This window comes from Callospermophilus lateralis, chromosome 7 (assembly GCF_048772815.1).
Source record: "Callospermophilus lateralis isolate mCalLat2 chromosome 7, mCalLat2.hap1, whole genome shotgun sequence".
NCBI classification, from domain to species: Eukaryota; Metazoa; Chordata; class Mammalia; order Rodentia; family Sciuridae; genus Callospermophilus; species Callospermophilus lateralis.
The window spans coordinates 140,125,653-140,151,975 of NC_135311.1; the positions used below are offsets into that span (position 1 = coordinate 140,125,653).

Consider the following 26,323-nt stretch of genomic DNA (forward strand, 5'->3'; position numbering starts at 1 on the left):
TCTCTGTGCTAGGTGCCCCTCCAGCCGCAGCGGGGGCCTGGTGGAAGCCACAGTGGGAAGCAGCCTTGCAGTACTGGGGTGGGGTGTCATGCGGCAGCACCTAGAGACCAGGCCTCTTCCCTGCCACAGCCAGGAAGGAAGCCTACCATTAGAGTCCTCAGGGCCTGGCCCTGGGCCCTGCCTGTGAGCTTAAGTCCGGGCAAGTGGCCCACCTCTGACTCTGCTCCCTAGGACGCAGGACTGAGTCATCACCTAGACCCACACCCAGGTCCTCTGGGAAAGGTGGGTCTCCCACCTGGGTCTCTTCGGTGTTTTGGGCCCAACCCCATCCACGGCCCAGAGGCCCAGAGAGGGGCAGGCAGTTGCCGGGCCCCACCTCCTAGCGCCGGTTCTGGGGGCGGCGGGTGCGGCCTGTCGAGGCGGGCAGCTCAGGTGAGCCGGGGGCGCGGGCGGCCCGGGCAGGCGGCACGCGTCCCGCGGCGCTTCCCGGGAACTGCGGCCCCGCCCCGCGGGCTCCTCTCGGGGCGCGGGGCGGGCCCAGCCGGCGCGGGCGGAGCGGGGAAGCCCCGGGCCGCGCACGCCCGTCGGAGGGCCAAGCGCGGCGCGACCGCCATGGAGCCGCGGCCCGGGGGCTGCGCGGCAACCGTGGCTGTGGTGAGTGGGGACGCCAGGCCGGTCAGCCGAGAGCCTCCCTCCAGCCCCGGCGCCTCGAGCGCGGGGCCGCGCCGTCTCCTCCCGCCTCGCGGCGCCGGCGGCCCCTCTCTGACCTAGTTAGCCGCTCGGGCGGGGCGGGGCTCTTCCGCTGGGAGGAAGCACCGCGCCTGGGGCGGCAGGGGTCTGGGGGCCCGCGGGCGACCCTCAGCACCGGTGGGGCGGTGGGGGGGCGGGGGGGCGGCCTCTTCCCGCCCTGGTGGAGGGAAGGGTGTGAGGCAGGGCCCGGGGGTTGCCCTTCCCGAGCTTGGCCCTGCACGGGGGAAAGGAAGCTGGTCCCACCGCCACCCATGGGCACCCCTTCTGCCCAGGAGCCTGAGAGGTGGGACGCTCCGAGGGCAAATGCTGGGGCCTCTGACATGGAGGAGCCTGGGCAAGGAGGGGCCCCCTCATGGTGCAGCCACACGGGGGTCAGTAGCACCTATCCTCCAGGCTGTCCTCCTGCTGCTGCTGGGTGTCCAGGGCAGCTTTCCTGGCCCCAGGTGTGACTGCACACGTGACTCCCAGGAGAGGAATGGTCCCTTCTGTTGCAGGGGCTGTCCTGTGGGTAAGTGGCAGCAGTGGGAAGTGAGGGTATTCTGGGGGCAGGTGAGGGTTTGGCGGGGTTGGGATGAGGTGGGGGGCTGGGCCAAAGCTGGGGGTGGGCTGGGAGGGAAGTAGGGAGACAGCAAGGGAGGGAGGGAGTGACTGGAGCAAGCTGGGAGGTGCTCAGCAGTGCCTTGACTGACCCCTGTCTGGGTCCCACAGGGCACTACATGAAGGCTCCTTGCACAGAGCCCTGTGGGAACTCCACCTGCCTTCCCTGTCCCCAGGGCACCTTCTTAGCCAGGGATAACCACTTTAAGGATCAGTGTACCCGCTGCCAGGCCTGTGATGAGGAGGGTGAGGGCTGTCTGGTGCTCAGTGTGTGTGGGGGGAAGTCTTTGAAGGAAGTGGCTGGCTTGGACCCAACCTTTGGGTGTGAGGACCTTGTGCCCACCCTCCCCACACCCCTCCAACCTGATCCCTCCTCAGGATGCCTCTGCTCCTTTCTTTCCCTGGTCACCTTGTCTCCATGTGCTTTGGCCTCTGTTCTGCTGGGTTGGGCCAAATTCTCTCCCTTTGGGGATAGCCCACACCCTTCTCTTTGGCCTAGCCCTTTTTTCTGGGGGTCTCTGGCTTCTCTGTAGGAGCCCCTGACCATCCCTGCACTATCTCCCTACACTCTGCCAGCCTTCCAGGTGGCCTTGGAGAACTGTTCAGCAGTGGCAGACACTCGCTGCGGCTGTGAGCCTGGCTGGCTGATTGACTGCTCCGTCAAGCCTTGTAGGGAAAATTCACCCTTCCACTGCCGCCGCTGCCCAGACTGTGAGGCCCTGTACACAGAGCTGCCCTGTGAGTACCCCTCCTGGGCTCTCTCCCCCACGTCCCCTTCTTCCAGCCCCCCACTCTCCCATGCTGACCCATGCCATCTCTTGGACTGTAGGTTCCAGCAGAGACGCTGACTGTGGGCCCTGCCTGCCTGGCTTCTATGAATATGGCAATGGCTGCGTGTCCTGCCCCACGTAACTTCCTAGCTGTCCTGGGCCAGAGGGGAGGGAGACTGGTAGTGGGGTGGAGGCTTTTGGGGACAGGTGCTGCTAGTTTAGAGATAGGAAGGGACAGGGAGGGGGGAGCTTGGGCCCCACTTTAGACAAACAGGAAAGTACATGAGTCTAAGTTCACCTTATGCCAGGTAAATAAGGGGGTACATCATCACTTTCTGCCAGAATTTTTCTTAGTAATTCTTCCATTCAAGTATTAAGAATGGATCTGTTCAGCTTGGGAGATGGAGGCAGAAGGATTGCGAGTTCAAATCCAGCCTCAGCAATTTAGCAAGGTGCTAAGCAACTCAGTGAGACCCTGTCTGTAATAAAATATAAAACTGGTCTAGGCTCAGTGGTTGAGTGCCCCTGAATTCAATCCCTGGTACCCAAAAACAAAAATCAAAAAAAAGAAAAAAGAATGGGTCTGTTACAAGGATGGGTGCGGGGGCCCATGCCTGTAATCCCAGAGGCTCTGGAGGAGGCTGAGGCAGGAGGATCATGAGTTCAAAGCCAGCCTCAGCAACTTAGCGAGACCATGTCTCAAAAAGTGCTGGGGCGTGGCTCAGTGATTAAGTGCTCCTGAGTTCAATAAAAAAAAAAAAAAAAATCTGTTACTTTGAGAGAGCCCCATAGTTACAGCTTAAGAACTTGGGCTTTAATTCAGGATTTGCTGCTAGTTTTTGGGCAAATTCACAGAAAGAGCTTCTCTGATCTGAGGTTTTCCATCTAATCAGGGGGTGCCAGTAGATTCTTCTCAGGGCTGTGATCAGGGGAAAGCCACCTTCATTTATCCACCAAGTCTTTTTACTGAGCATCTATCAGTTCCCAGATATTATTCTAGGTGTCAGGACTACATGCGGAACCAAAGAGGCAGAAATCCCTGTTCTTATGCAATTGACATTCTAGTGACCCCTAATCTAGTCTAGAGTTTTAAAAAACAGTAGTGATTGTTATTGCTTTAAGAACACAAGTGACATTTCAGCAGTACTTTGGGGAAATTCTCGAGCAGAGTGAGGCTCACAGGAGAGAAGCTGGGGAAGGCAAGGTCTCCAGGTTGGGAAGCTGTGGGGCACTCCTGGTAGCCCCTGCTGGTGTGTACCTCCTCATCTAGTCCCTCTTTACAGGAGCATCCTGGGGAGCTGTCCTGAGCCCTGTGCTGCTGTTTGTGGCTGGAGGCAGAGTATGCAAGTGGGAGAACTGGGATGGGCCAAGGGGTGGCTGGGAAGGGGCTACCACCCAGCACCCACCAGCTGTTCTTTCAGTGTTCTGGGCACAGGTGCTTGTGGCTGGCTTGGTGGTCCTGTTCCTGCTTGGGGGCACCCTGATCTATACTTACCGCCGCTGCCAGCCTCACAAACCAGTGGTTCCTGGTAAGTCCACACATACAAAGCACACACACCCAAACACAATTTCCAGGGGCCTGGGATCAGGATGGTTGTTCTAGAGGCAACTCCACCCTGTAGAGAAACTAAGGCAGGGAATATGTACGGGGAGGGGAGGAACTCAAGAGGAGCTGGACCAGCACCCAGGTCCAGGGACCTTGTCTGATTGCTGACCAGATCTTCTGTATCTCTGTCAGCAGAAAAAGCTGGGACTGAGGCCCCGACCCCATTTCAGGTAAGCTTCAGATCCCAGTATACACTGGGAAGACGTTTGCTTTCTGGAATTGGGAGGATATGTCCTGATCTCTGGCATTAGGCATCAGGGGCATAGCATCCAGCACAAGATGGAACTAATAGGCAAATATGCTGAGGGTAGTGGGGCACAGTGGCACACGTCTGTAATCCCAGTGGCTAGGGAGGCTGAGGCAGGAGGATCACAAGTTCAAAGCCAGTCTAGCAACTTAGGCCCTAAGCAACTTAGTGACCCTGTGTCTAAATAAAATATAAAAAGGGCTGGGGATGTGGCTCAGTGGTTAAGTACCCTTGGGTTCAATCCTTGATACCACACACACACACACACACACACACACACACACAAAGTGCTGAGAGCTGTTTTCAGTGGGTGAGGCCCTCAAGTGGCTATCTACTGGGTCTGGAGGAGTACACCTGGGCAAGGAGTTGGGGGAACAAGAAGATGGCAGCAGGGCAGGGTATTCCAGGCAGAGGTAATAGCTCTTCTGCTGGGCCATACCAAGAGGTCAAGGGCTCTGGGGCAAGCAGCATTGCTTATGACAAGGAATGTCCACTACTGGCTAGAGACTGCAGTAATGGGGCATTTCCAGGCAGACAGGACTGACGTAGGTTCTCTCTTGGTTTCCAGGCCACCCAACTCTCAGCCTCTGAAAGTGCCCACACCCTTCTGGTGCCCCCTGGCAGCAGTGGGAAGGTCTGCACCGTCCAGTTGGTAGACAACAGCTGGACCCCTGACTGCCCTCAGATCCAGGAAGTGCCCTGCCAGCAGGTGCCACAGTCCTGGGACCAGCTGCCCAGCAGAGATATTGGTAAGAGACCTCAGTGGCCTTAGGCTTGAGTCCATTTTCTTAAGTCTCAGATGGGAATTTAGGGTTTCACGACTTGACCTCTTCCAGTTCCCTGACTGGGATGGGTGGGGGAGATCCAGCAAGCCTCCTGCAGAGGCCTGAAAGCACCTGATCCCCTCCTGGCCACAGCCTTTATTCCACATTGGCTCTCTCTGGCTCCATCCCAGGCCCTCCTCTGGCACCCCCGCTCTCGCCAGCACCCTCTGCAGGCTCGCCGGCTGCAGTGCTCCAGCCTGGCCCTCAACTATATGACGTGATGGACGCTGTCCCAGCGCGGCGCTGGAAGGAGTTTGTGCGCACTCTGGGCCTGCGTGAGGCAGAGATTGAGGCTGTGGAGGTAGAAATTGGCCGCTTCCGGGACCAGCAGTATGAGATGCTCAAGCGCTGGCGCCAGCAGCAGCCCGCCGGTCTGGGCGCAGTCTACGCGGCCCTAGAGCGCATGGGGCTGGATGGCTGCGCTGAGGACCTCCGCAGCCGCCTGCAGCGGGGAGCGTGACACAGGGCCCACCGGCCACTTTGACATTCTGGTGACCCTTGCAGAAGCCTTAAGTACAGTTACTTATGTGTGTAGACATTTTATGTCACTTACTAAGCTGGTGGCACGGCCCTGTGTAGCAAGCAGCGCCAGCCAGCCTCCTCCCTGCTCACCTGCAGAGCTCGGGTTCAGGCGAAGAAGGATGAATGACTGTCGGGAGAGACTTGGTCTGAGTTTCGCTGGGGCCTTGGTATTAAATCCCTGAAGAAAAGCAGCTTCTGGATAATTCTCTGGGGCTGGGAATGTTAAGTGTGGCTTGGGCTCCGTTTCCGCGGGGTGTAAAGGCGCTGGGAGTCTTGCCAGCAGAGTCCGAAGTGCAGGGACCCGTGGTGGAGACCAGTGCAGCTCTGCGCTCCCAAGCCTGCCCCTCCCACGTCCGCCCCGGCCCATTGACTCGGTGAAGGAGAGAAAGTCGTGGCTTCGGAGTGAGAGTAAACGTGAGCCCCAGGCGGTGGAGAGAGCTTTAATGGGCGAGCGAGGTGGCAGGATGGGGCGGGGAGCAGTTGGAGCCATAAGTGCAGGGCTCCTCGCCCTCCACTCACTCCACCAGGGTGGTAAAAGGTCTGGGAAGCGAGGGGCCTGGCTGGGGACGGGGCGGGCGCAGACTTAACTAGAGGGAGGTGGGGCCCCGGGAAGCAGCAACTCCGCCCCCAGCTCTGCCCCGACAGGCAGTTTTCACCGGTTTCTGGTAAACAAATGACTGAGAGGAAACCCTCGGGGGTGATGAGAAATGCGGCCTGGGCCGGGTGCAGATCTGGGTCGAGGAGGGAGGAAAACCCCTTCCCCGAGCTCGGGGCCTGCCTCCGCCCAGGATGCGCCAGCGACCCAGGTTCCGGGGTGCGGGGGAGGGGGCTGCATCTGAGCGCGCGCCCCGCAGGAAAACAGTCGCCACCCACGGGGCTGGGGAGAGCTCTGCACACGTTGACATTCAACGAACATGCAAAAATATGTAAGTCGGCATGCAAAGAAGCAGCATCTTTTTGCGTCAGCAGCTTGGGCACTTTTTCCCGGCGACTGTGGCGGCGCGCGCGCTCCAGCGTTGGCGGGGCTGGGGATGCGGGACCAGGGAAGGGGGTTAGGGAGGATTCTGGCGGGAAGAGGAGGGCCGCGCGGCTCCCAGACCTTCCGCACCGTCAGGCCAAGTAGGGCGGGGGCTGGGGGACCCCCACCTCTTGGAGCTCTGGAGGCTGTGGGCAGGGGGCCGCGAAGTATTACTTAGGGATGTCCCCCTTCTTCAGGATGACCTGTCGCTGCCAGGGCGCCAGCTTGCTCTCATCGTAGCCCAGTGTCCGCAGCTTCTCCGACTGCTCTTTCTCCCGCTGAATCTCCTCCTGCTTTTGCCGTTCCTCCTCTTTTCTGCAGATGGGGTGAGGGCAGAACGCAGTGAAGCCCGGGCCAGAAACTAGGGCGAACCAGGCACCAGGATGGGCGTGGGAAGAGTGGGCTATGAAGGACAGGGACTGGACTGGGGGCAGGTTGGGTAATTGGGCCACAGAGAAGCTGGATGAGTGGGAGGCTGTGGTTGGGTTAGTATGGGCTGGGTGTTACTGGAAAGGAAGGTGATGGGTCAGGAGTGGCTCTGTGTGAAGAGGGGAGTTACAGGGTTTAAAGGGGAGAGGACTGGGGCCAGGACCTCAGTTGTCCAGAGCTGTCAATGGGAATTATTGCAGGTTGGGGTTGGGCATCTAGACACCCCATTACTGAGAGGCAGAGGCTGGGGAATTAGGAATAGGTTATTAGAGCACAGGGGTAGGGGATTGGGGATGTAGCTCAGTGGCTCAGTGGTATTGCTTCTCCAGTACCACAGACACACACAGACATAAGGGTAGGCTGTTGACAGGCTAGGCCCTAAGCATGAGTGGGAGTGTAAAACACTTCATTAATGACATATTGATTATATGTTGACATATTTTTTGATGTTTTGGGTTAAATTTTATTAAAATGAATTTCACCTGTGCCTTTTTATTTTCTCAATGTGTGCACTGGAAATATTTAAATTACATGTAGAGTTCAAATTGTATGCCTAATGGTCAGCACTGGGCTAGATTACTTGGGGCAGATGATCAAGGTATTGATCATGGGGTTAGGCTAACTGTAGGGTAGAAAGGCTGGGTTAGTGGAAGATGGGCACTGGCTCATTTCAGAACAAGGTTATCAGAGCATGAGAGCTAGACTTTGGGGGACAGGTGAGCAGTTACTGGGAGAAAGGGGTCCAGTGGCGTTATTAGAAGCAGAGTAGTCATGCTACAAGAACTGAGTGACAGCATATGTGTTGGATGAAGGGGCAAAAGACTAAGTTACTGTAACTGGGTGGAAAGGGTGTCAGGTCCAGGCCAGCCCTGCACTTACCGCTTCTGCGCCCTGGAAGGAGAAAGAGACACTGTTAGTTGATTCTGCCACCTGAAGAGGACAGTCAAGACATACAGCCAGGTCAGCCTCCTCCTGACCCCCAGCTCACCTCTCCTCTTCCATCTTCTTCCGAAGGAGGTCTCGCCTCCAGGCAGGCAGGCTGGCCAGCCGGGCCTCCTCCTCCTCCTCCTGAAACAACCATAAAGCTTCAGGATCAGTGTGGCTGGGAAAGACAGGGTGCGGGGTGCACCCCCAACCCAGGGCACCTGAAGGGATCCAGGGACAACAGAACACAGATGTGGTCACAGGAAGAGATGCTTTTGATGCCCATCTAAGAGATAAATGAATGAAGGTGCCTGATAGTCTCCTCAGAGGGTGCCTCTTGCCCCATTCTCCACATGCCCTCCACCCCCTACCACGACCCAGGCCAGAGAACTAAAGGTGGTGCCAGAGAGATCAGAGTTGAGATGGAGAACGGATAGCTGGGCCCCAGAGGCCTGAGCCTGATTTTCCATGGGGGCAGGTAGATGTATTGTACCAGGTCCATCATCCAGAATCTCTGTACAGAAGACTCCCCCCACCAACCACTACCACCTGGCTAGCTCAGGGACTCAGAGTGTCCCTGGTTCCCCTGTGAGGTTCCTGATGGCTCATGCTTGCCCTTTTCCCAAAGGAGTGGACACCTGCTCCACAATTGTGGAGCTGCAATGACACTGTATGTGAGGGGCATCCAACACAGGCAGCTTACAGCAAAGGGCTTTATTCCTTGGATGTCATAGAGGAAAGTCTGTACACATCACACATCACACAGAACACCACAGGTGGCCAAGGAGGTAGCTGCAAACCCATTGAAAAGCCAGAGACACAGCCACAGTGCCCCAAGATAGGGCCATGATCCCTCACTCTCTGAGGGACTGATTCTGCTACCTGGCTCCCCACAGAGCTCAGCAATGGGGCTAGAGGGGAACACCCAGCTTTGCCAAGTGCCATGCCTTGCGTATACAGGCAAATGCCCCATATCCTGTCTGGGGGGGACCTTGAAGGCTGAGGCAGCCTGGTCCTGAGCAAGCAGCTTTTCACTGGTCCTGGGTTCTTCCAGCCCCTGCTGGCTTCTGGCTTCTGGAGGGCATCATGCAGGTATCCAGACCCACGTTAAGATGCTCAAGTGTAAATTCTGAACTCACTGCTCAGATGTCAAACATCTCTGCCTCCTTCTCTTTCCAGAAAGAGAAGCTACGGTCAATGTAGCGACAGATGTCCTCATTGCTGAACTCGCCCATCTCAGACACCAACTCCAAAGGGTCCTCAGCAGGGGCTGGGAGACAAGATGGGTCTGAGTTGGGGGGATGGGTGGCAGGAAGGGGCTGTGGTGCTGGGGCAGGGGCCTCTGGCTGCTCCTCTGTCAGGTCCTCCATGTCAGTTGGCACAGCCTCTTCGGGGGGCTCCTTCTCCTCCTCTTTTTCTTTCTCTTCCTCTTTTTCCTTCTCTTCTTCCCCGGCGGGCTCAGCGTCTGGGCTGTCTCCAAAGAACTGGCACCTGAGGTCCTCGAAGCCGTCGCTCCAGCTGCGCCTGCCGGCCTCCACCTCCTCAATCACAACGCGGTGGAAGAGGCGGATGAGCTCCCACGGGTGGCTGCCCAGGCGGTCGAACATCTCATAACACAGCAAGTGGCGGAACTTGCGCTCCTCGCGGCTCAGGCCCATCTCTAGCAGCTGGAAGTAGCCAAGCATGAAGAGGTCGAGCGTGAGGCTGTCGTAGTGTCGAGGGGCGCCACCGTCCAGGGGTGGCAGGAAGTGCTGGGGCCAGTACAGGCCATGAGCCAGGCCTGGGCATGGTGGTTGCCGTGCGGGTACTTGCTGTAGCAGACTCCGCCAGTGACCCAGCAACTTGCCCACCACTTGCCTCTGCTTCAGCAAGTGCAGCAACCGCTTATCCTGACAGTAGGCCTTATTGTCGCCCTCCGGGGGCGGAGAGGCTCCTTCTTCATCTGGGACAGTGCCAGCGCCTGCTGCCACAATGCGAGGCAGAAGTTTGCGCAGACGCACCTGGGTGTGGCGCCCAGGGCCCCGGAAGGTCCACTTGCGCCAATGCTCCAGGAAAAGGTAGACGATGCGCTCTTTGCGCATGTCGATGTAGTCCTGGACACCGGGCAGCTCAGTGGAGAGTGGCGGCCTGTGCGCCATCTGCTCGGGCTCTGGCAGTGCCACCTGGGGGTCCTGCACCTCAGGCAGGCCCAAGGTACCCAAGGGCTCTTCAGAGTCCACTAGTCCGTTTGCCACCTCAGCGCTCTGCTCTTCGGAGCCGGCAGCCATGTAGTCCTCCTCCAGGATGGGCTCACGGTCTGGGGTGCTGGCCGGCTGCGGGAACTTGTGGTGCTGGCAGCTGGTGGACGCCGCGCCCTGGGCACGCAGCTCATAGGTGGCTCGGAGTTGCTGCACCGAAACGCCGCACTCGAGGATCTCGCGCGCCACGGCCTCCCTGCACCAGCTGAGAGAGTGCGAGCGGCCCAAGCAAAGAGGCCCTGGTCGTGAGGGTGCATCAGGCAGCGGCTCCAGCGGCTGGCCAGTCTCGGCTGTCAGCAGCTCCGCCAGGTGTGCGGGCCGTCCGCCCAGCGCGGCCAGTAGCGTGGCCATGCTCTTGAGCAGCGTGGAGATCTTGCTGCACCAAGCGGGCAGGCTGGCGGCGCGGCCCTGCATGCGGCGGGGGTCAATGGTGAAGCGTGGAGCTGACAGAGCGGCTGAGATGGGCAGCAGTTGCTCCAGCTCCAGCTCCAGCTGTTCCAGGCGCGCTTCCAGCTTCTGAGCCTTGTGTAGTACCTGCAGGTTCTCGATTTGCTGCTCAATGCGGAAGATGTCGGCCTCAGTCATGAGCTCCCCGAAGGGCCCAAGGATGGCGTTGTGCTCCTGGGAGTACCTCCAGCCCTCCGGGGGGTAGCAGCAGGAGCTAGCAGATGTCAGCTAAGGCGGGGAAGACAAGAGAGGGGAGGGAGGCGCGTCTCCCTCTGGCCCAGCTCCCACAGCGGAACCTTTTGCATGTCCTGGGTGGTGTAATGGCTTCCCCGGGTTGCATTTGCAGGGATGGGCCACGCCTGGCTGGCGGGCTATTACACTGCGTAAAGGCTTCGGCTCCTGGCTCTGGACAGTGTCCACTTTGGTTGATGGTGGGGGCACACCTGGATGCTGGTCGCTGTTGCAAGGCAGGGAGGGCAGGCCGCCAGAGAGGATCTCCATGCTGGCTTGGCTGCTCATTACACCACTCAAGGAACATGCGAAAGGCCTTGAAGCTGAGAGGCAAGGAGGCCCTTCACAACCCCATCCAAACCCTAGTTTCAAGCCAGATTCCAGAGAAGCCTCTCATGCTAGCCCACTGATGCTTCTCAGGCTCTCCTGTGTCCCATGCTCTCTCTATCCGGGTGGAAAAGTTTTACATGCTGAATGAGAGACCATTCTACTGCAGCTCCCACTGTGACTCCCACCCCTTCCTGCACCCCACTGGACTAACACAATATTTGGGACACTTCTCATTTATTCCTCACTTTCCTCTACCTCTTGATCAGCTCTCTGTGGCCAGCTTTTCCATGCTGGGGGCTGACCTTACCTCCCCACAGGCCTCCTGATCCGTCCTGACCCACTGTAGTTTCCCACATACAGGGAGGACGATGCAGCTGCCTGCCTCGCCAGCCCCAGGCTCCCCACTGCTCCAGGAAAATGCCCATTCTCTTCTAGGTAGCTGGCCAGGCCTCACAGTGCCAGATGTGATCACTGCTTTGTATCCCCAGTTGCTACTCTATCACATCATCTGTTTTGTCTCCTTGGGGACATTTATTTGCTTGTTGATATGCACATGCACACACACACACACACACACACACACTTCCCTTAGAAGCAGGCCTTGGTGTATTCACCACAAATTCCCAGATTTCACGTGTGTGTGCCATGTAGATGGCACTCAGGGAACATTTGCTTCATGAATGATGGTAATCATCAGCTAGTGTTAATTAGCCCATCTCACAGATGTCATACTGAGACTGGACAAAGCAGCTGGACAGTGGCAGGGCTGAGCAGAGCCCAAGTCAGTTTGGCTGGGACCAAAGCCCTCTAGACCACACAGTGTGGTCCTTGGACAGCTGACATCATCAGCCAGACCTAGCTGCTTGTTAGAAATGCAGAATCTCAGCACCCCCAAGATGACCTGAAACAGAATATCAAGGTCCCAGGTGATTGGAGGGCACAGGAGAGCTTGGTAAACATTGCCATCTTTCTTCTAAGAACAAGCTGCTGGGGCAGAGAGACTGGGACCAGTTCTGGGGGTTCTGCAACCTCATTTTCCTCCAAAGGCATTGGCACTGTCTGAGGCTGAAGGGCCCCTTCAGGTGGAGAGGTGGCACAGGGAATGGACTGTAGGCTGAAGGCAGACCCCAAGGCTTTCTGGGGAGCCCTGCCCCACCCACCTTCCGCTTCTGTTCCTCCTCCTCCTGCATCTTCACCATCAGCTTGCGCACCATCACTTGGCGCTTCCACTCAGGGATGGGCCGGCCCTGCTCATCGTGTATGGGGACGAGCGTTTCCACATTGAGCTGCACACCTGGCGCAGGGGTGGCGGGTGGTGCGGGCACTATGCTGCCATTGAGCAGTGGCTGAGGCCCCACGGCTGGTGGAGTGGGGCTCCGGGCCCGAGATGGGGCAGGTGACACAGGTGGCACCTGTGTGTCAGGCTGCAAGAAGAAGCAGTGGGGCTGAGTGTTGGGCAGGCAAGGGGAACCAGGGCAGGGGCACCTGTCAGTCTCCTACCTGGGTTGCTGGCTGCCGGCTGCCTGAGAACACTGTGGTCAGCCCCTTGCTCTGCGGTGTTGGCTTCAGGCTCTTGCCTGCCTTGATCTCAGCCAGTAGCTCTGAGTTGTCACCCGTTGGGGACATCATGTTGAAAGACTTGGTGCCTGCCCACAGGAGGAGAATCACTGATTGGGGGCAGGATTATGACCCCACCATCCTCCACCTTTCTCTCTGCAGCCCCCATCCCAAACCAGGACAGGTGGGGCCCTCCCTGGGGCCAGAGGTCGCTCTCTAGATACTAGGGTACCTCAAGCAGCTTTCAGGGCACCCAGAAGTGGGCCCTCAGCTCCCAGCCCATGGTGACCCCACCATTCTCCCGGCCCTACTCACGGGGCGGAGAGGCCCCGCCTGGAGGCCCCTGGGAGTTCATGGTGGCTGTTGGACTGGCCCTGGGGACTCTGGTATGTCTCCGCCCAGCCACTGCCGGTCAGCTCCAAAACACTACCTGGGGCCAGCCACCCGACCTTTGTCCCAGGTTCCCTGGCTCAGCCCCACCAGGGTGGAGTCTCTCTCCAGCCCTCTCCCTGCATCAGCAAAGCCCAGTGACCTTTGGATTGAGTCAGCTGGGGCTTCCACAGCCTTAAGGACTCAGGACCCTGGAGTGCTGGCACCTAGCCAGACCACCCTCCCTGTCCCCACACCCACAGATGAGCAGATACACTGACTGCAAGCGGGAAGCACACTTATGGCAATACACTACTCAGCTCCCGGGGACCCTGGAAGGGGGTGCTTACTAAGGACATGGGAGAGGGCACTGAGGAAGAAGGGCCAGGCAGATGGCATGCAAATGCTTGGGCAGAGTTTGCATTTTCCAACGTGGCTGGTGGAGGTGAATGGGGAATTTGGAACCCTGAGGAAGGGGTCAGATCTGGGGGTGGAGGTGAACAAAACAGGCCAGAAGCTCTCGGCTGCCTGGGATGGGGACCCCAGAGTGCATCACAAGGAGAGGAAAAGAGAGACAAGCATACAGTCTGCTTTTTTTTTTTTTTTTTTTTTTTGCAAAACTTTCAGCCAGGCACAGAATGATTGGGCACATATGTGGGTGTGGTGGGGGTACGAGGGTTGGTGTGGGGTGCAAGAGCCCCTCTGTGACATTGAGGTCCCCCCTTGCCTACTGGCCCCTGGTCTGCCCTTTCCTCAAGTCCCAGCCCGTTCTGTCTGGTTTCTCCTTGGTGAGCCTTCTCCCCACCCTCGACTCAGCCTCAGCCAGGAACCGCGCGCAGCTACTCACTCTTCCTGTGCCTCAGGACTCTCACTTCTAGGAACCGAGAGAAGAGAAGTGACAGCAAAGTTAGGAGGGAGAGGGGGCCAGGGTAAGATGGGGACAGCAAGAGGACCAGGGAGGGCAGGAGGGACGAGAAGAGAGGAGGAGCTTTCCTGTCCTGTGACCCTGGCTCAGTCCACTCTGGGGCCCCATAAGGGTGGTATGTCCAGTTCCCTGAGTGCTGCACAGGGTCACCACTGGCCCTGGTCTGTTCACAAGGCCTCTGCCTTGGCATTCTCTCGGGCTAGGGCACCCAGCCCAGGCTCTGATAGGAGGGGTGTCGGGGGCAGCCCAGAGTCTATTTCTTCTTTTTTAAAAAATATTTATTTATTTATATGTGGTGCAGAGTCAAACCCAGAGCCTCACACATGCCAGGCAAGAGCTCTACCGCTGAGCTACACCCCTGTCCCCATTTCTCCTTGTCCTTGCTGCAGGATGCAGAAGAACGGAGGAGCTGACTGCAGAGGTAGGGTGGGCTGGGGACATTCTGGAGGCTCAGCCAGTAGTGACATGCTCCCATGGCCCACGCTGTGTGGACTGGGGCTCCATATGAACCACACTCCTAGTCAGAGATGAAGCTTAGGATGGGGCCACAGAACGTGGTCCCTGCACTGAGTGAGTAACTGGGTGAGGAAGCCAACCTGCTGGTCTGGGTTGGGGGCACCTTCCAGGAAGCCTGTCAGGCAGAGCAGTGCCCCATCCTACAGAAGAGAGGATAGGAATCCTGGTCACCAGAAGTTCTTAATAAAGGATGCCCAGGAGCCCTTGTAGCTCATGGTGGAGCCGTGTGCTTACCCACACACGCTGCCCAGGGGGATAGCCAGAGGGAGAAGGGGAAAACGTGAGGGGCCAGGGAAGAATTCCTGGGGTATGTGAGAGGACTCAAGTCTGCGCTAGTTTGCAAGAACCAGAGGAGAGATGGAGGGGAACTGAGGATGGACAGGGGCAGGAAGAACGCCTATGAGCAGTCCTGCCTCCTGAAACTAGTCCACTCATCGCTCCCGGTAAAACGGGTTCATCAGAAACACCAGCCACCAGAGCTGAGAGACTTCCTTAGAGGAAGGGAGGAGGTGTGGAGAGGAGAGGGGACCTGCCTGAGGCCACACTTCCCAGTCCCGTCTGGCAGGAGGGAAGGTAACTCAGAGCCTTCGCTTTGGGTCAAGTCTTCAGTGGGGTGGGGGCCCTCGGGAAGAAGCAGGAGGACCGAGGGCGGACCCGCGGGCGCACTGGGGAGGGGGCGGTGTCTAGATTTCCCTCCCCCTCTGGGGCTGGCGCCGCCCCCACCCGCAACCCTCCCCTACTCACTGCCGGTGGACGACGAGGAGCGGCGCTGCCCGCAGCCGGAGCCCGCGCCCTCCAAGGGCAGAGGTGGGGCAGGCGGCAGCGAGCTCTGGGTCTCAGGCAGGGGCGGCGGCGGCGGCGGCGGCGGTGGCGGCAGCTCCCTGGACGGCTTGGAGTCCGCGGTGCAGCCGTTTTGCACGTGGTTCCCTGGGAGCAGAGCCGCCTGCGGGGGAGCGGAGGAGCTGGCTAGTGAGGCGCGGGCTGCAGGGCCGGATCCGGGGCGGCCGGCGGGTGCGGGCTGGAGGGCACGCACCTCCTCGCTGTGCGCCATGCCCGGGCGTGCTGCCAGCGGCTCCCCGGTGCAGCGGCCCAGCTGGCGGTAGTAGTCCCCCGTGCTGGGCTGCTTGATGAAGGTCCGGGACTTGCGGCCGGAATCCTGCCTCCGCAGCCCGTTGTGGTGGTCGCGGGAGCTCGGCTGCGGGAAGACCGATGGGCTTTGACCACTTGTCCCCAACACCCCGCAACGCCCCCTTCCCCAGCTCTTCTCTCCGGGGCTCAAGGCCAGCAGCCGTCGAGTGGTGCAGCCGCCGAGTCCCTAGATTCCCGTGTTCTCAGGGCAACACGGGGCTAGGGTCAAGGGGGCCTCGGTGGAAGGGAAGCCTGGACCGGCCCTACAGGGAGGGGTTCTGGGCGGAGGCCAAGGGCACAGGGGCCCCCACTGAGGCCAGAAGGGGCGGGTCCAGGGGCGGGGTGGCCCAGCCCTGACGCCAGGGGGAGTCGGAGAAGGGATAGCAGCTCTCAGCTTAGTAGCCCTGTGGCCCGGGCCGCACCCTGCAGCCAACCGCGCGTCCTAGGGGGGTTTCGGCCCCTAGGGAGCCCTGCCCAGAGCCGGTGCCCTGTTAGATTCCTGCTTGCCCAGGGTTCCCGGCCGACAGGCCCCGAGTTTGTTCCTACCTGCGACTGTGCCGGTGGCCCCCGCTGTGCACCTGGCGGCGGGGGCGGCAAGGATCCGACACCTGCGTTACCTGATCCTTCCTCTCAGGTTACAGCCCGGCCCGCGCCCGCCCGGTCGCGGCTGGCCTATGGGCTCTGTCGGCCTGACATCACCTAGGACCCGCCAATCCCAGGCCGAACCCCCCAGCAGTCAGGGATGCCACCGAAGCCCAACTGCTCCTCCACACCTGGCGGGTATGCTGCACCGGTCGCACCGGCCAGGTGTGGCCCCGCCCCCTGGACCTTTCTCCCTGAACATGGTCCTGGCACCCCGACCTTCAGGTCCCTACTCATTTGCCAGAGACAGGATGAGGGTCTGACCGCTGGCGGTCTCATTTGGCTCCTGGGTTCCAGGTCGCGTCCCCTCCTTTCCCTCTTGCATCTGGAAACCATCACCATCCTCGTAAACGACACCAACACCCGCGCACAAGTCTCAGGTTTCAGGGGCAGCAAGGCGGGCTCAGGTGACAACTCAGCCTGCCGCCCCATTGCGGATGCCCCCAGCTAAGCCCAGCTCCGGGAGAAGGACCCGAGGTGGTGGGGGTTGCCCTGGGCCCCATCCTTCAGCCTGTGCGTCCTCGAGGTGGCCTCGGACCCTCTGCACCCCGCCCGTCCAGGCTCACGTTGCAGGAAACGCGACACGCTGGATTTGTTTTCTGGGCCAGCCAGTCCCCTCCACACCCCCTGCAGCCCCAGAGGCACGACCCTGCTCTCTCCCGCAGCTCAGGCACCCGTGCAGGGCGCAGCAGGCACACAAAGGTCTCTTTGTGGAGCAGACCCAACTCCTGCAGCTCAGCACGCACACACCCCAGAGGGGTGTGGGAAGGCACAGTTCTGGCCCTTGGCTCAGGCATGGGGACTGGGTGCTGGTCAGACCACCTGTCCCAGGCTTTGGGCAGGGCTCACATGCCAGCCCAGGCTGTGAAAGTTGACTGGGCCCAGGCCACTTGCAGCCCCAGCAGAGCCTACTAGAGCTCCCTCCAGAGATGAAAGGGGAATCTGATTTTAGAGCTTGGTCTGGGGTGGCATGAAGGGGGTGGCAGTTGGAGTTCTTGTGGAGCTCAATGTCCCTCCCATGCCTCTGTGACAGTGGCCTTGTGACCTGTTCCACCAGTGCAAACATTATTCAGCTTCATCCTGGAGTGGTCTGCCTTAGGCTGGGAAGGGAACTGTAAGGTCTAGGCTCTGACAGGACCCTGGGGGGCTGCCACCACACACCTGGCCCCCTGTGGTCTCATGTTTTTTTCCCCACCTCTCAGACCAGCTGGGTCCCCTCAACCTCCCTGCCCAAGTCCCAGAGCTGCCCAGACAGGACCTCCGCCCGCTTCCCTGCAGTCCCCGGTGACCTGGACCACTCACAATCACTGTGTCCTCCCTCACACCACCCTCCTAAGCTCACGGTGCTTGCTTCTCCCCCCAGGGTGCCCACCTCAGCACTGGCTCCTCCAAAGTACAGAAGCTCAAACCTCAGCAGGAGCCAACTTCAGCTTCTTGGCCACTCGGACAGCAGGTGCTGGGTCCTGCTGGTGTTCACTCACCTGACACTCCCTCCTCCTGGCCCTCACCCTCAAGCTACGATACGACATGGCGTCTCCCACCTGGAAGACATCTAGGGTTCCATTCTTCACCTGAGCCCATGGCTGTGGGCATGGGCATGTTAGTGGAGGGCAATCTGCACATGTTCTCTGTCATCTCAGGGAAAACCCTGCCACTCCATGCAAGAGGCAGCATAGACCCAGCTCCTGGTGAGGCACAGCCATCCGGGGCTGGATATTTTCACCCCAACTTGGCATGGAGGGTGATGTGTTTGTCTAACTCAACTTCCTGTGCCCAGTGCAGCCCTGAGCCCTCATGGAACTGATCAGGAGCTTTGACTCTTGAACATGCCCTGGACCCAGGGACCCCACCTGTGTCTACTAGCCAGGCCAGTCCCACCCCTGGGAGGCAGGCAGGGGGAGGGCTCACTACCTCCTTCTTGAGTGGCTCTGTCTCCACGTGGCGGAGCTTGTTCTTGGTCTGCATGTAGATGTCAGCTGCATGGAGCCCCACAGGAGGGTTGGGGGCTGGGTAGCCCGGTGGAGGTGGGGGCAGCTGGGTGCCTGGGGGTGGGGGCGGTGGAGGGAAGCTGGGGGGTGGTGGCGGGGGTACAGATCTCCCCATCTTGCCCTGAGACAGGCCCAGCTCTGGGTTCAGCATATCCATGTAGTTCTGTATGTCTGCGGCTCTTGCGCTGGAAAGTCCTGCAGAGGCAGCAAGGAAGGCCGGGTGTGGGAGTTTGCAGAGAGGCTGTCCCCCAGAACTTGCCAGACTCCCCACTACCTAGAAACCACTTGTTGAGAGGCAAAGCAGTCTCTGGGTGCTATTCGATGTGGCTCACTGTGGCCTCTGGCAGTGCTGGATGGTTCCTGCTCCCCAGCCCTGCACTAAGGTTGGAGGACAATGTGCTCAGGTTTGGAAGGGAAGCAGCAGGGGGCTTTGGGCTCCAGGTGTGCCTGCAGGGCAGGGCCACCTGGACAGGGGAGAGGCAGCTCTTCAGGGAAGATCTGGCAGAGCAGGTGGCAGGAGTCTGGATGGCCACACCCAACCTTACGGGGCACCTAGTCAGCTCTGCAGTCCACCACCTGGTGACAGGAAACAGGCACTGCAGGTGGATCACGTTCACGCTCAGGGTGTGGTCAGTGTGTAGACCCATGTCTGGCTTTGCCCAAGGTTTGTGCAATTGTGTATGTTTGAGCCTTTCACATTTGTGCACACAATTCTTTGTATTTGTGAATGTGTCTGTGTTGGTCTGTAGACACTGTGTGCATGTGTCTCTCCAGTGAAAACCTAGGTGTGAGTCCTTGTGTAAGTGCACGCAGACCTGTAAGGTGCACACGACTCTGCTTGTGTGCCTGAGCATTCCTATGTATGTGTATACTGTGTTTACAGACATACAGATGTGACTTTTGAGTGTGGGTAGGCAAGAACAATGAGCCATGGGTGAGGCGCAGTGAGTTTTTGTGGGGAATATATGTGGATGTACATGTGGTTGTGTGGTGGGCACACAGGACCCTGGGTGTTTAGGACAGTGAGGGAAGGGTCGCCTGTGGTGGACCACTGGCAGGATGCCCTAGGCAGTGTGCTTTCCCTCCTCCCTCTCCCTCCAGCCCACTCACCACGAGGAGGAGGGCGCTGGCCCTTGATGCTTGAGTGGCTGGAAGAGCAGGAGTCGTAGTTGGAGAGGGTGCTGGCAGGCGAGCTGAGGTCAAAGTTCTGTGGCTGGACTGACATGGTGGTGTTGGGTGAGGACATGCCCGAGTCAGGCTGCTTTGCCTCCAACTCAGTGGACGAATCCTGGGACAGTACTCGATGCTCCACACTCTGAGGAGAAGGCAGGAGGGCTGTGAGGGCAAGCCTCCTCCACAGACCTGCGCTTTCTGGGCCAGGTCCCATTCAGGCATGCCCTTGCTGTGTGACTTTAGTCAAGCCACTTCCCTCTCTGAGATCCTTTCCCTATTGCAAAAGGGTCTTGGGTTCTTCTGAGGCTAAGATTCAAGTCCAGCCCCCTAGCAGGACCTCGGGTTTCAGAGATACTCCCATCCTGGCCCCTCCCTGTTCAGGAGGCTAGAAACCACCAAGGGAAGGGGCCCTGGGCTGCACCCCAGGGAGACTGCCATGCACCAGCCTTCCCTTATCAACCAGCAGAGGGCCTGGGCTCTCGTGTTTCTTCAGGAGGGGGTTTGGGGTGGGGTACAGGGAGAGCCGTCCCCTCTTACCTGCTGAAAACCCCTGTTTCTCCTTTCCCAACCTGTCAGCTCCCAGCACCAACCCAGCCAGTCTCCTGATGGGGCTCTGGGGGTGGGGAAGGGTGGGGCCTGGTGGCCCAGCAGAGCTGGGATGGGCAGCCCCTGCGCAGGCTCCCAAGCCTGTCCCCCTCCCTCCCGCCGCCGCAGTCTGTGCCTCTGACCACAGGCTGGGATTGGGCTGGGGTGGGGGCCCTGCTTACATTGCCCATGCTGTCCTGCTGCCGGCAAGCCTGCTCTCTCTGCTGCCTCCTGCCCAGACCTACTCCTCCCTGCCCCATGCCCCCTCCCTGCCTGAGAAGTGTCACAGGCCCCCTGGGAAAGGGAGGCAGCCTGGCACCAGGTAACAGCTCGGCAGCCACGCTCATTGGCCCTGTAATTAGGGGCTCTTTGGGAGTGTTTGCCTTTTCTGGGCCAGCATCCTTGGTGGCTTGTATCTGTCACTGCTGTAGCTGGGCCTGCCTGGGTGAGAGTGTCAGGCCCTCCAGCCCACCCACCCACATTCAGGAGGTTCAGCCTCTGCTGACTATCCTAAGAGCCAAAAGGGAGCCCAGGATAACAGCTTTGGGGGACAGCCTGAAGGTGCCCTTTTCTTGGCTGACACTAGTGGGCACCAAGGGCACCTGGTCCTGACCCCCATGGGCTACAGACACAAAAGGCTGGGACTCAGGCTTTGCAGCCTGAGAAAATGGCTTTAAATTACCCCCCTCCACTTATTAGCCTCGCAACCTTGGACACTCACTTGTCTTTTCTGTGCCTGTTTCTTCATCTGTAAATGGGTAAGTACAATGTTCCTTGCCCAGTGGGTGGCCAAAAAAGACTTTAAAAGTTAAGTGCCATGCATGGCATGATATCTAGAGAATGTCTTATGTGCCAACAGATACTATAAGATGAACTTGAGACCTGCCAAGCACTCAGCCCGCCAGAGTCAAAATTCAATAAATTCAATAAATTATTGCTAGCAGTGGAGCAAACTCTCAGAAGGTACTGGAGGGTCTTGGAAGTTCCTGGGCTCTGCTGCTGCGCCCACAGCCCCACAACAGAGACAGATTCTCTCAGCTGGAAGGAACTCACCTTTGGGGCAGAATGGCCCTAGACAGTGTCCTCCCCTGCTTGTAGGCCCCAGTGACAGGGTACTCACTAGCTGCAGGGCCACCCACACTCTTTGCAAGTTCCTTTCCAGGGGGGAATTCATCCTCTAGTCTACCTACAGTCTCTGATCCTGGGCCTTGCTACTCTGCAAGGACTGGGGTAGTCAGGCCAGGGACCATCCACTGTCTCTCCCCTAGGCTTCTCTTGGAAGCCCCAGTCATGGCCGGCTGTCTTCTGGAACTATCAGCTTATTTCTGCAGATGTCAGTGAGGTCCACCCTCTTCCTACCTCATTTCTCCAAGAAAGCAGATGGGCAGGGCCCTAGACTTAGTGACATCCACACCTGAGTCCTGGCCCCAGTGGGTTACTTCATGGCTGAGCAACCATAATAAAATAATTTACAAGAGTCACAAAAGTGTCCGGTTATGAATTAACTAGGAATGCACCAGCATGTGATATTGTGGTCAAGAAAGAGTGGTCCTTCACCACTTACTGAATGCATGACCTTGGGTCTCCCGGAGATTCAGTTTACTCACCTATGACCTGGAGACACTAGCATTACCTACCTCAGAGGGTGGCTGTCAGTTAAATGAGCTGATAAGGTGGGTGGGTGAATGAACTGGGCTGGCCCCTGGTTGGAGTCTTCTGATCTCTCCTAGCCTTATCTCTTGTCAGGATGACTCTGGTCCTCCCTGTCTCCCTTCCCTGGACCTTTTGTCCTCTTGCACCTCACTGTGCCTTGCTCCCCAGTGGGCAGTGGATCTGAGCTGAGAGGTAGGTCTGACAGTGGTCAAGGACAGTACTCCTTGTGTCACCTTGGGCAAGGGGATGCACGTCCCTGAACTTCAGTTCCCTCCCTGGTAGAAGGGGTAAGACCTCGACTCCTGGGGTGGGGGGCGGGACGAGATGACAACGAAGGCTGTATCCGGGTCATACCAGGTTCTCCACGGTGCGCAAGTAGCGGGTGCAGTGGCTGTGGCCATTGTAGTCCGACAGGTCGGCGGCCGTGTACCCGTCACGGTCGCGGACGTCCAGCTCCGCGCCGTTCACTACCAGGATCTGGCAACACTGCGGGGGCATGGGGTGAGCACCTGGCGGCGCCCGGCGCCCCGCGCCCGGGCGGGGCTGTGCTGAGAGCGCGGCGCCAGCAGAGGGCGCGCGCCCCGCCCGGGCCCCGCCCCGGGCCCCGCCCGCCCCTAGGCCCCGCCCCTCTCGGGCCGCCCTGACCTCCAGCTCGCCGTTCTCTGCGGCGTCATGCAGCGGGGTCCCTCCCCACAGGTCGGCCGAGATCTCGCCGCCGTGCAGCAGGAGCCAGCTGAGCACTTTGGCATGGCCGCGGCTAGCGGCGAAGTGCATGGCTGTGGCGCCGTCTTTGTCCTGCTCCGACAGGCTCACGTCGGTGCAGCTCACCTGGAGAGAGGGAGGGGCGGAGAAAAGGGCGGGGACTGGGCACCAGGCCCCTCCTGGCTGGGCCACCGCCCCGTGTCCATTTCCAGGCCCCCTCCCTTCCTGTGACCAGCTCACCAGCCACACGATGACCGAGCTGTGGCCCATCTGTGCTGCTGCATGCAGCGGGGTCATGCCATCGTGGGCGCGCGCGTGCGGGTCCGCGCCGCACTCCTGCACCAGGTACTGCGTCACCTCCAGGTGGCCCTCCTGGCACGCCAGGTACAGGGGCGTGGCACCATTCTTGGTTTGGGCATTCACTCCCCTGCGAATATGCAACACCCACCATGGTTTCATGGTTTCTCAGTGCCAGCGGTCGTCCTTGCCTCAATTCTGGGAGCCCCGGAGGACCGGGAGAGTGGGTTGGACTAGATCCTACAGCAGCCTCCCGGTCCCCTCGGCTGTGGTCCCACCCACAGCAGCCTGTTTTTTTTTTTTTTTTTTTTTTTTTTTTAAAGAGAGAATTTTTTAATATTTATTTTTTAGTTTTCAGCGGGCACAACATCTTTGTATGTGGTGCTGAGGATCGAACCCAGGCCGCAGGCATGCCAGACGAGCGTGCTACCGCTTGAGCCATATCCCCAGCCCCTGCAGCCTGGTTTTTATAAAGCATCTGACAGCACATCCTGCTCTTAGGGGAACAGTCCCACCTTTACCAATGTCCTGCATTGCTCTGGACCCCTCCTACCCTGGGGCAGCCCTGTGGATGGCCTGTCATGCTTGGTTAGCCATAACTGCTTCTGGCCTAAGCTTAACCCAGAGGAGGGAGTTCTTGGAGGTCAGGGAGGGTTAGCGTTGCCAGATGAAACACAGGATGTCACTTAAATCTGAATTTCAGATAAATATCAATAATGTGTTAGCAAATCCCAGATACTGCATGGAACATACTTTTACCAAAAAATATTTATCTCAAATTTGAAGTTAATTGACATCCTGGGTTTTGTTGTGCACCAAGGTGGTGGTGGTGGTTCTTTTTCTTTCTTTCTTTTCTTTTCTTTCTTTTTTTTTTTTTTTTTTCAGTACTGAGGATTAACCCCAGGAGTGCTCTACTACTGAGCTACATTCCCAGTCATTATTATTATTATTATTATTATTACAAATTTTGAGGCAGGGGCTAATCAAATTGCCCAAGATGGCCTTGAACTTGGAATCCCTCTGTCTGATGCTCCCAAGTAACTGGGATTACAGTTGTGCACCACCATGCTTAGCTAGGAAGATTCATCTTAAGTCCCACTGTCATTCCCATTTTGCAGAAAGGCAACTGAGGCTTGGTCCACGTGTTGCCACAGGCCACTCAGCTGGTAAGTGGCATGGGAACACATATCTGTCTGGGATGCAGGGCCTTCCCTGCAGTAAGTTTGCAGGTACTGAAAAGACAGAGTGGGGGAGGGGCCCTATGTCCCAGGTGCTTCCACTACAGCTTACCTTTCAGCTGTCACTGCCCTTCATCCTTGCTTCTCCACCCAGCTCATTGTCCTAACTGGGGAACAGTGAGCCAGCTCCATTGGTGAGGTGCTGCTAGGGAACACAGAAGCTAGCCTGGCCACTAGGCTGATGGATGTGTGAAGTCAATCCAGAGTGCAGTTACCGCAATGGGACACTAGGTGGAGCCACAATCTACTCCCAGAACCCCCTTGTTCTCTACAAGTCTATAAGCTCAAGACAGGGGCTTTATCCTGCCAGGCTCTGATCAGACCTTGGCGCCCTAGGAACACATTTCTTCACATCCTTACCCTCAACTGCCCTCCGTATCTACACACCCACAGTGGCAATCACATGCACAACCCACACCCCCCAAGCCTCTCATCCAGTTGCCTGTCCATCTGTCCATCAGCTCATGCCCTAAGCCATTCCCTCCTCCTCTATCTGCTCATTCACCCACCTTCCTGTCACCTCAACGTGACCGAGCCATGTGTGCATTCTCCTCTCTCTCACACATGCCTCTCAGTAGACTTCTTGTTCTCTGTCCACTTCCCTGTCCCTGGAGTCCCCAGGTCATCTGCAGCCTGCACTGGGCACCACTCTCTGGCCTGGGAACCCCGCTTCCCTGACACAGATCTGCTAATACTGGGGCCGAAGCAGAGCCTGGTGCTTTATAAGTTGAGGGGAGGAGGTGCTGTGCCTGGCTGTCCTTCTGTACCCCACCCCTGCCCCCTGTCGAGAGCAGAGAGGGTCCTGCCAATCAGCACAGGGCAAGCCAGAGGCCCAGCCATGCACCTCTCCTCAGAAACATGCTGGCCCATTGCCCTGGCCTCTACGCCCCAGTGCCGGCATTGCCCCCACACATATGCATGCTGGTGTGCCAGGAACAGCCTGTTGAATATTTCATGACTGACACTCAGCAGCCTGAATTATTCACCCTGTCACCCAGGCATGGCAAGTGCTGGGGTCCTGGGGCCTGGGGCCCTCTCTGGGGCAGGGGGCAGTACAAGGCAGTGTAAATGACGAAGGGGACCACATCTGTGTTGAGCTCTGCCCTCCCAACACCCCCTGTGGCAGGTAGCCATCACGCAAGGGTGCCCAGCCAGCCTGAGAGGGAGATGGACAGCAGGGGGCAGTGGTGCCTACTAGTTGCCACTCCCAACAGAGTCCTGACACTCTAATATAAAGACTGGAGCCTGCCCCCATTATTATTAGTATTTCAGCCATGATCTCTATGGTGCAGTCAGAACCTCCTGCCCAGGAGACCCTGGGACATAGGGCACATATGCTTGATGGGCCGCAGGGGTGCCTAGAGGACTAGCCTAGTTCTCTTCCTGCTTGACCTGGAGGCAAGAGAAATGTGGGCTCCCTCCCACTCACTGGGGAGAATTACAAAAATATGGGTAAGCCTAAGGAACAAAAGAGAACTCCCACTTGGAAAGAATAATGAATAACAGTAGTAATAAAAAAAATGGTTAATAATAGTGACAGCAGCTACTATTTATTGAATGATTACTTGTTCCGAGCACTGCGATGCATACATTCTCTTATCTAGTCCTCACAATGCGCTCATGGCTGTGAGTAGCAGTCTCCTTCTACAGACGAGGAAAGGAGCCCTAGGGAGCTCCCATCACTTGACGTGGGGCAGGCAGAGCCAACCTTGTGAGCCTGGCCCACGAGGTCAGAGAGCTGGAGGGGGACTCCAGCTGTGTCCACAGCCGTCCTCTCTGTCTGTCTCCCTCTTTGTGCATAAACAACTGTCCTTCTCTGCAGAGCTCACTGCCGGGCATTCAGGAGCCTCACTGCCAGTGAGCTCAGCTCCGAGTGGGACTGGACATGATGGGGACTCCACAGGAAGGCCCAGGGCCTAGTGTGAGTCCTCTCCCCCCAAGCGGTGCCACACTGTCCCTTCTTTTGCCTTCCAGACCCCATCCGTGAAGTGGTAGCCACTATGTGCCTCCTCATACCAGGAGGACCAGCCACCAAGGGCACTCACAGCTGTCATGGGGTGTCCAGGCCAAGCACAGCTTAGGCTAGACATCATTTCTTTTTTCTCTTCATCTTCTCCTTCTTCTCCCTCTTCCCCTCCTCCTCCTCTTTCTCCTTCTCCTACTGGGAATCGAACTCGGGGAACTGAACTGTTCCCAGTCTCACCCAACTTTTTTTAAATATTTGAAACAGCATCTTGCTAAATCTCTGAGGTTGGCCTTGAACTCGCAATCCTTCTGCCTCAGCCTCCCAAGTCACTGGGATTATAGGCATGGCCATCACACCAGGCTCCACCCTCCTTCTTGATCTCAAACTCTGGAGTCTTCAAAGACCCTGAGCCAAACCCTTTTCATAGGTTGGAAGCTTCCTGGTCGTGATCACATAAACCATGCTTTTCTTTTCGCTTAGGGAAAAAAGATGATCTGGACAAACTGTAACTATTAAGCAAGCCACCCTCTGACTGCACAAAAGAAATGTAGAAAGCTTGTAAGGGTCTGTTGGAATTCTCTGTCCAAATTTGTGCCAGCTTACTGTTCACGCTGGCCCAGGGAACAAGGAGTGATCAGTCCCCCCACGGATT

General features: G+C 58.1%; 2 protein-coding genes across 11 annotated transcripts in view; one reads left to right on the forward strand and one right to left on the reverse strand.

Annotated features, from left to right (window-relative positions):
- Positions 1–18: 18 nt before the first annotated feature.
- Positions 19–5,536, forward strand: Tnfrsf25 (TNF receptor superfamily member 25). 4 transcript variants are annotated; one of them, XM_076861397.2, is made up of 10 exons: positions 19–282; positions 1,144–1,258; positions 1,459–1,593; positions 1,924–2,085; positions 2,177–2,255; positions 3,401–3,456; positions 3,539–3,646; positions 3,856–3,893; positions 4,539–4,719; positions 4,926–5,536. In XM_076861397.2, the coding sequence occupies exons 3-10, from the start codon at positions 1,467–1,469 to the stop codon at positions 5,252–5,254; spliced, it is 1,080 nt and encodes a 359-aa protein (XP_076717512.2). In that variant the 5' UTR covers positions 19–282; positions 1,144–1,258; positions 1,459–1,466; the 3' UTR covers positions 5,255–5,536. The 4 variants fall into 4 exon arrangements, with proteins under 4 accessions (XP_076717512.2, XP_076717511.2, XP_076717509.2 ...); XM_076861396.2 differs by lacking the exon at positions 19–282 and adding an exon at positions 555–654; XM_076861394.2 differs by lacking the exon at positions 19–282 and having other exon boundaries at positions 943–1,258.
- A 205-nt stretch (positions 5,537–5,741) lies between these two features.
- Espn (espin) overlaps positions 5,742–26,323 on the reverse strand; it is a 29,478-nt gene continuing 8,896 nt past the window's right edge. The window contains exons 3-15 of one of the 7 annotated variants that reach the window (XM_076861401.2): positions 22,114–22,597; positions 21,823–21,954; positions 19,168–19,372; positions 17,981–18,252; positions 15,333–15,494; positions 15,044–15,242; positions 14,380–14,439; positions 13,706–13,732; positions 12,433–12,578; positions 12,093–12,356; positions 7,752–7,831; positions 7,643–7,654; positions 5,742–6,649 (exon numbers count right to left, since the gene is read on the reverse strand). In XM_076861401.2, the coding sequence (XP_076717516.1) occupies positions 6,505–6,649; positions 7,643–7,654; positions 7,752–7,831; positions 12,093–12,356; positions 12,433–12,578; positions 13,706–13,732; positions 14,380–14,439; positions 15,044–15,242; positions 15,333–15,494; positions 17,981–18,252; positions 19,168–19,372; positions 21,823–21,954; positions 22,114–22,597 (2,188 nt within the window). In that variant the 3' untranslated portion in view covers positions 5,742–6,504. Of the gene's footprint in view, positions 6,650–7,642; positions 7,655–7,751; positions 7,832–12,092; positions 12,357–12,432; positions 12,579–13,705; positions 13,733–14,379; positions 14,440–15,043; positions 15,495–17,980; positions 18,253–19,167; positions 19,373–21,822; positions 21,955–22,113; positions 22,598–26,323 lie in introns of all 7 variants that reach the window. The other 6 variants (XM_076861406.2, XM_076861402.2, XM_076861404.2 and 3 more) reach the window with 6 other exon arrangements.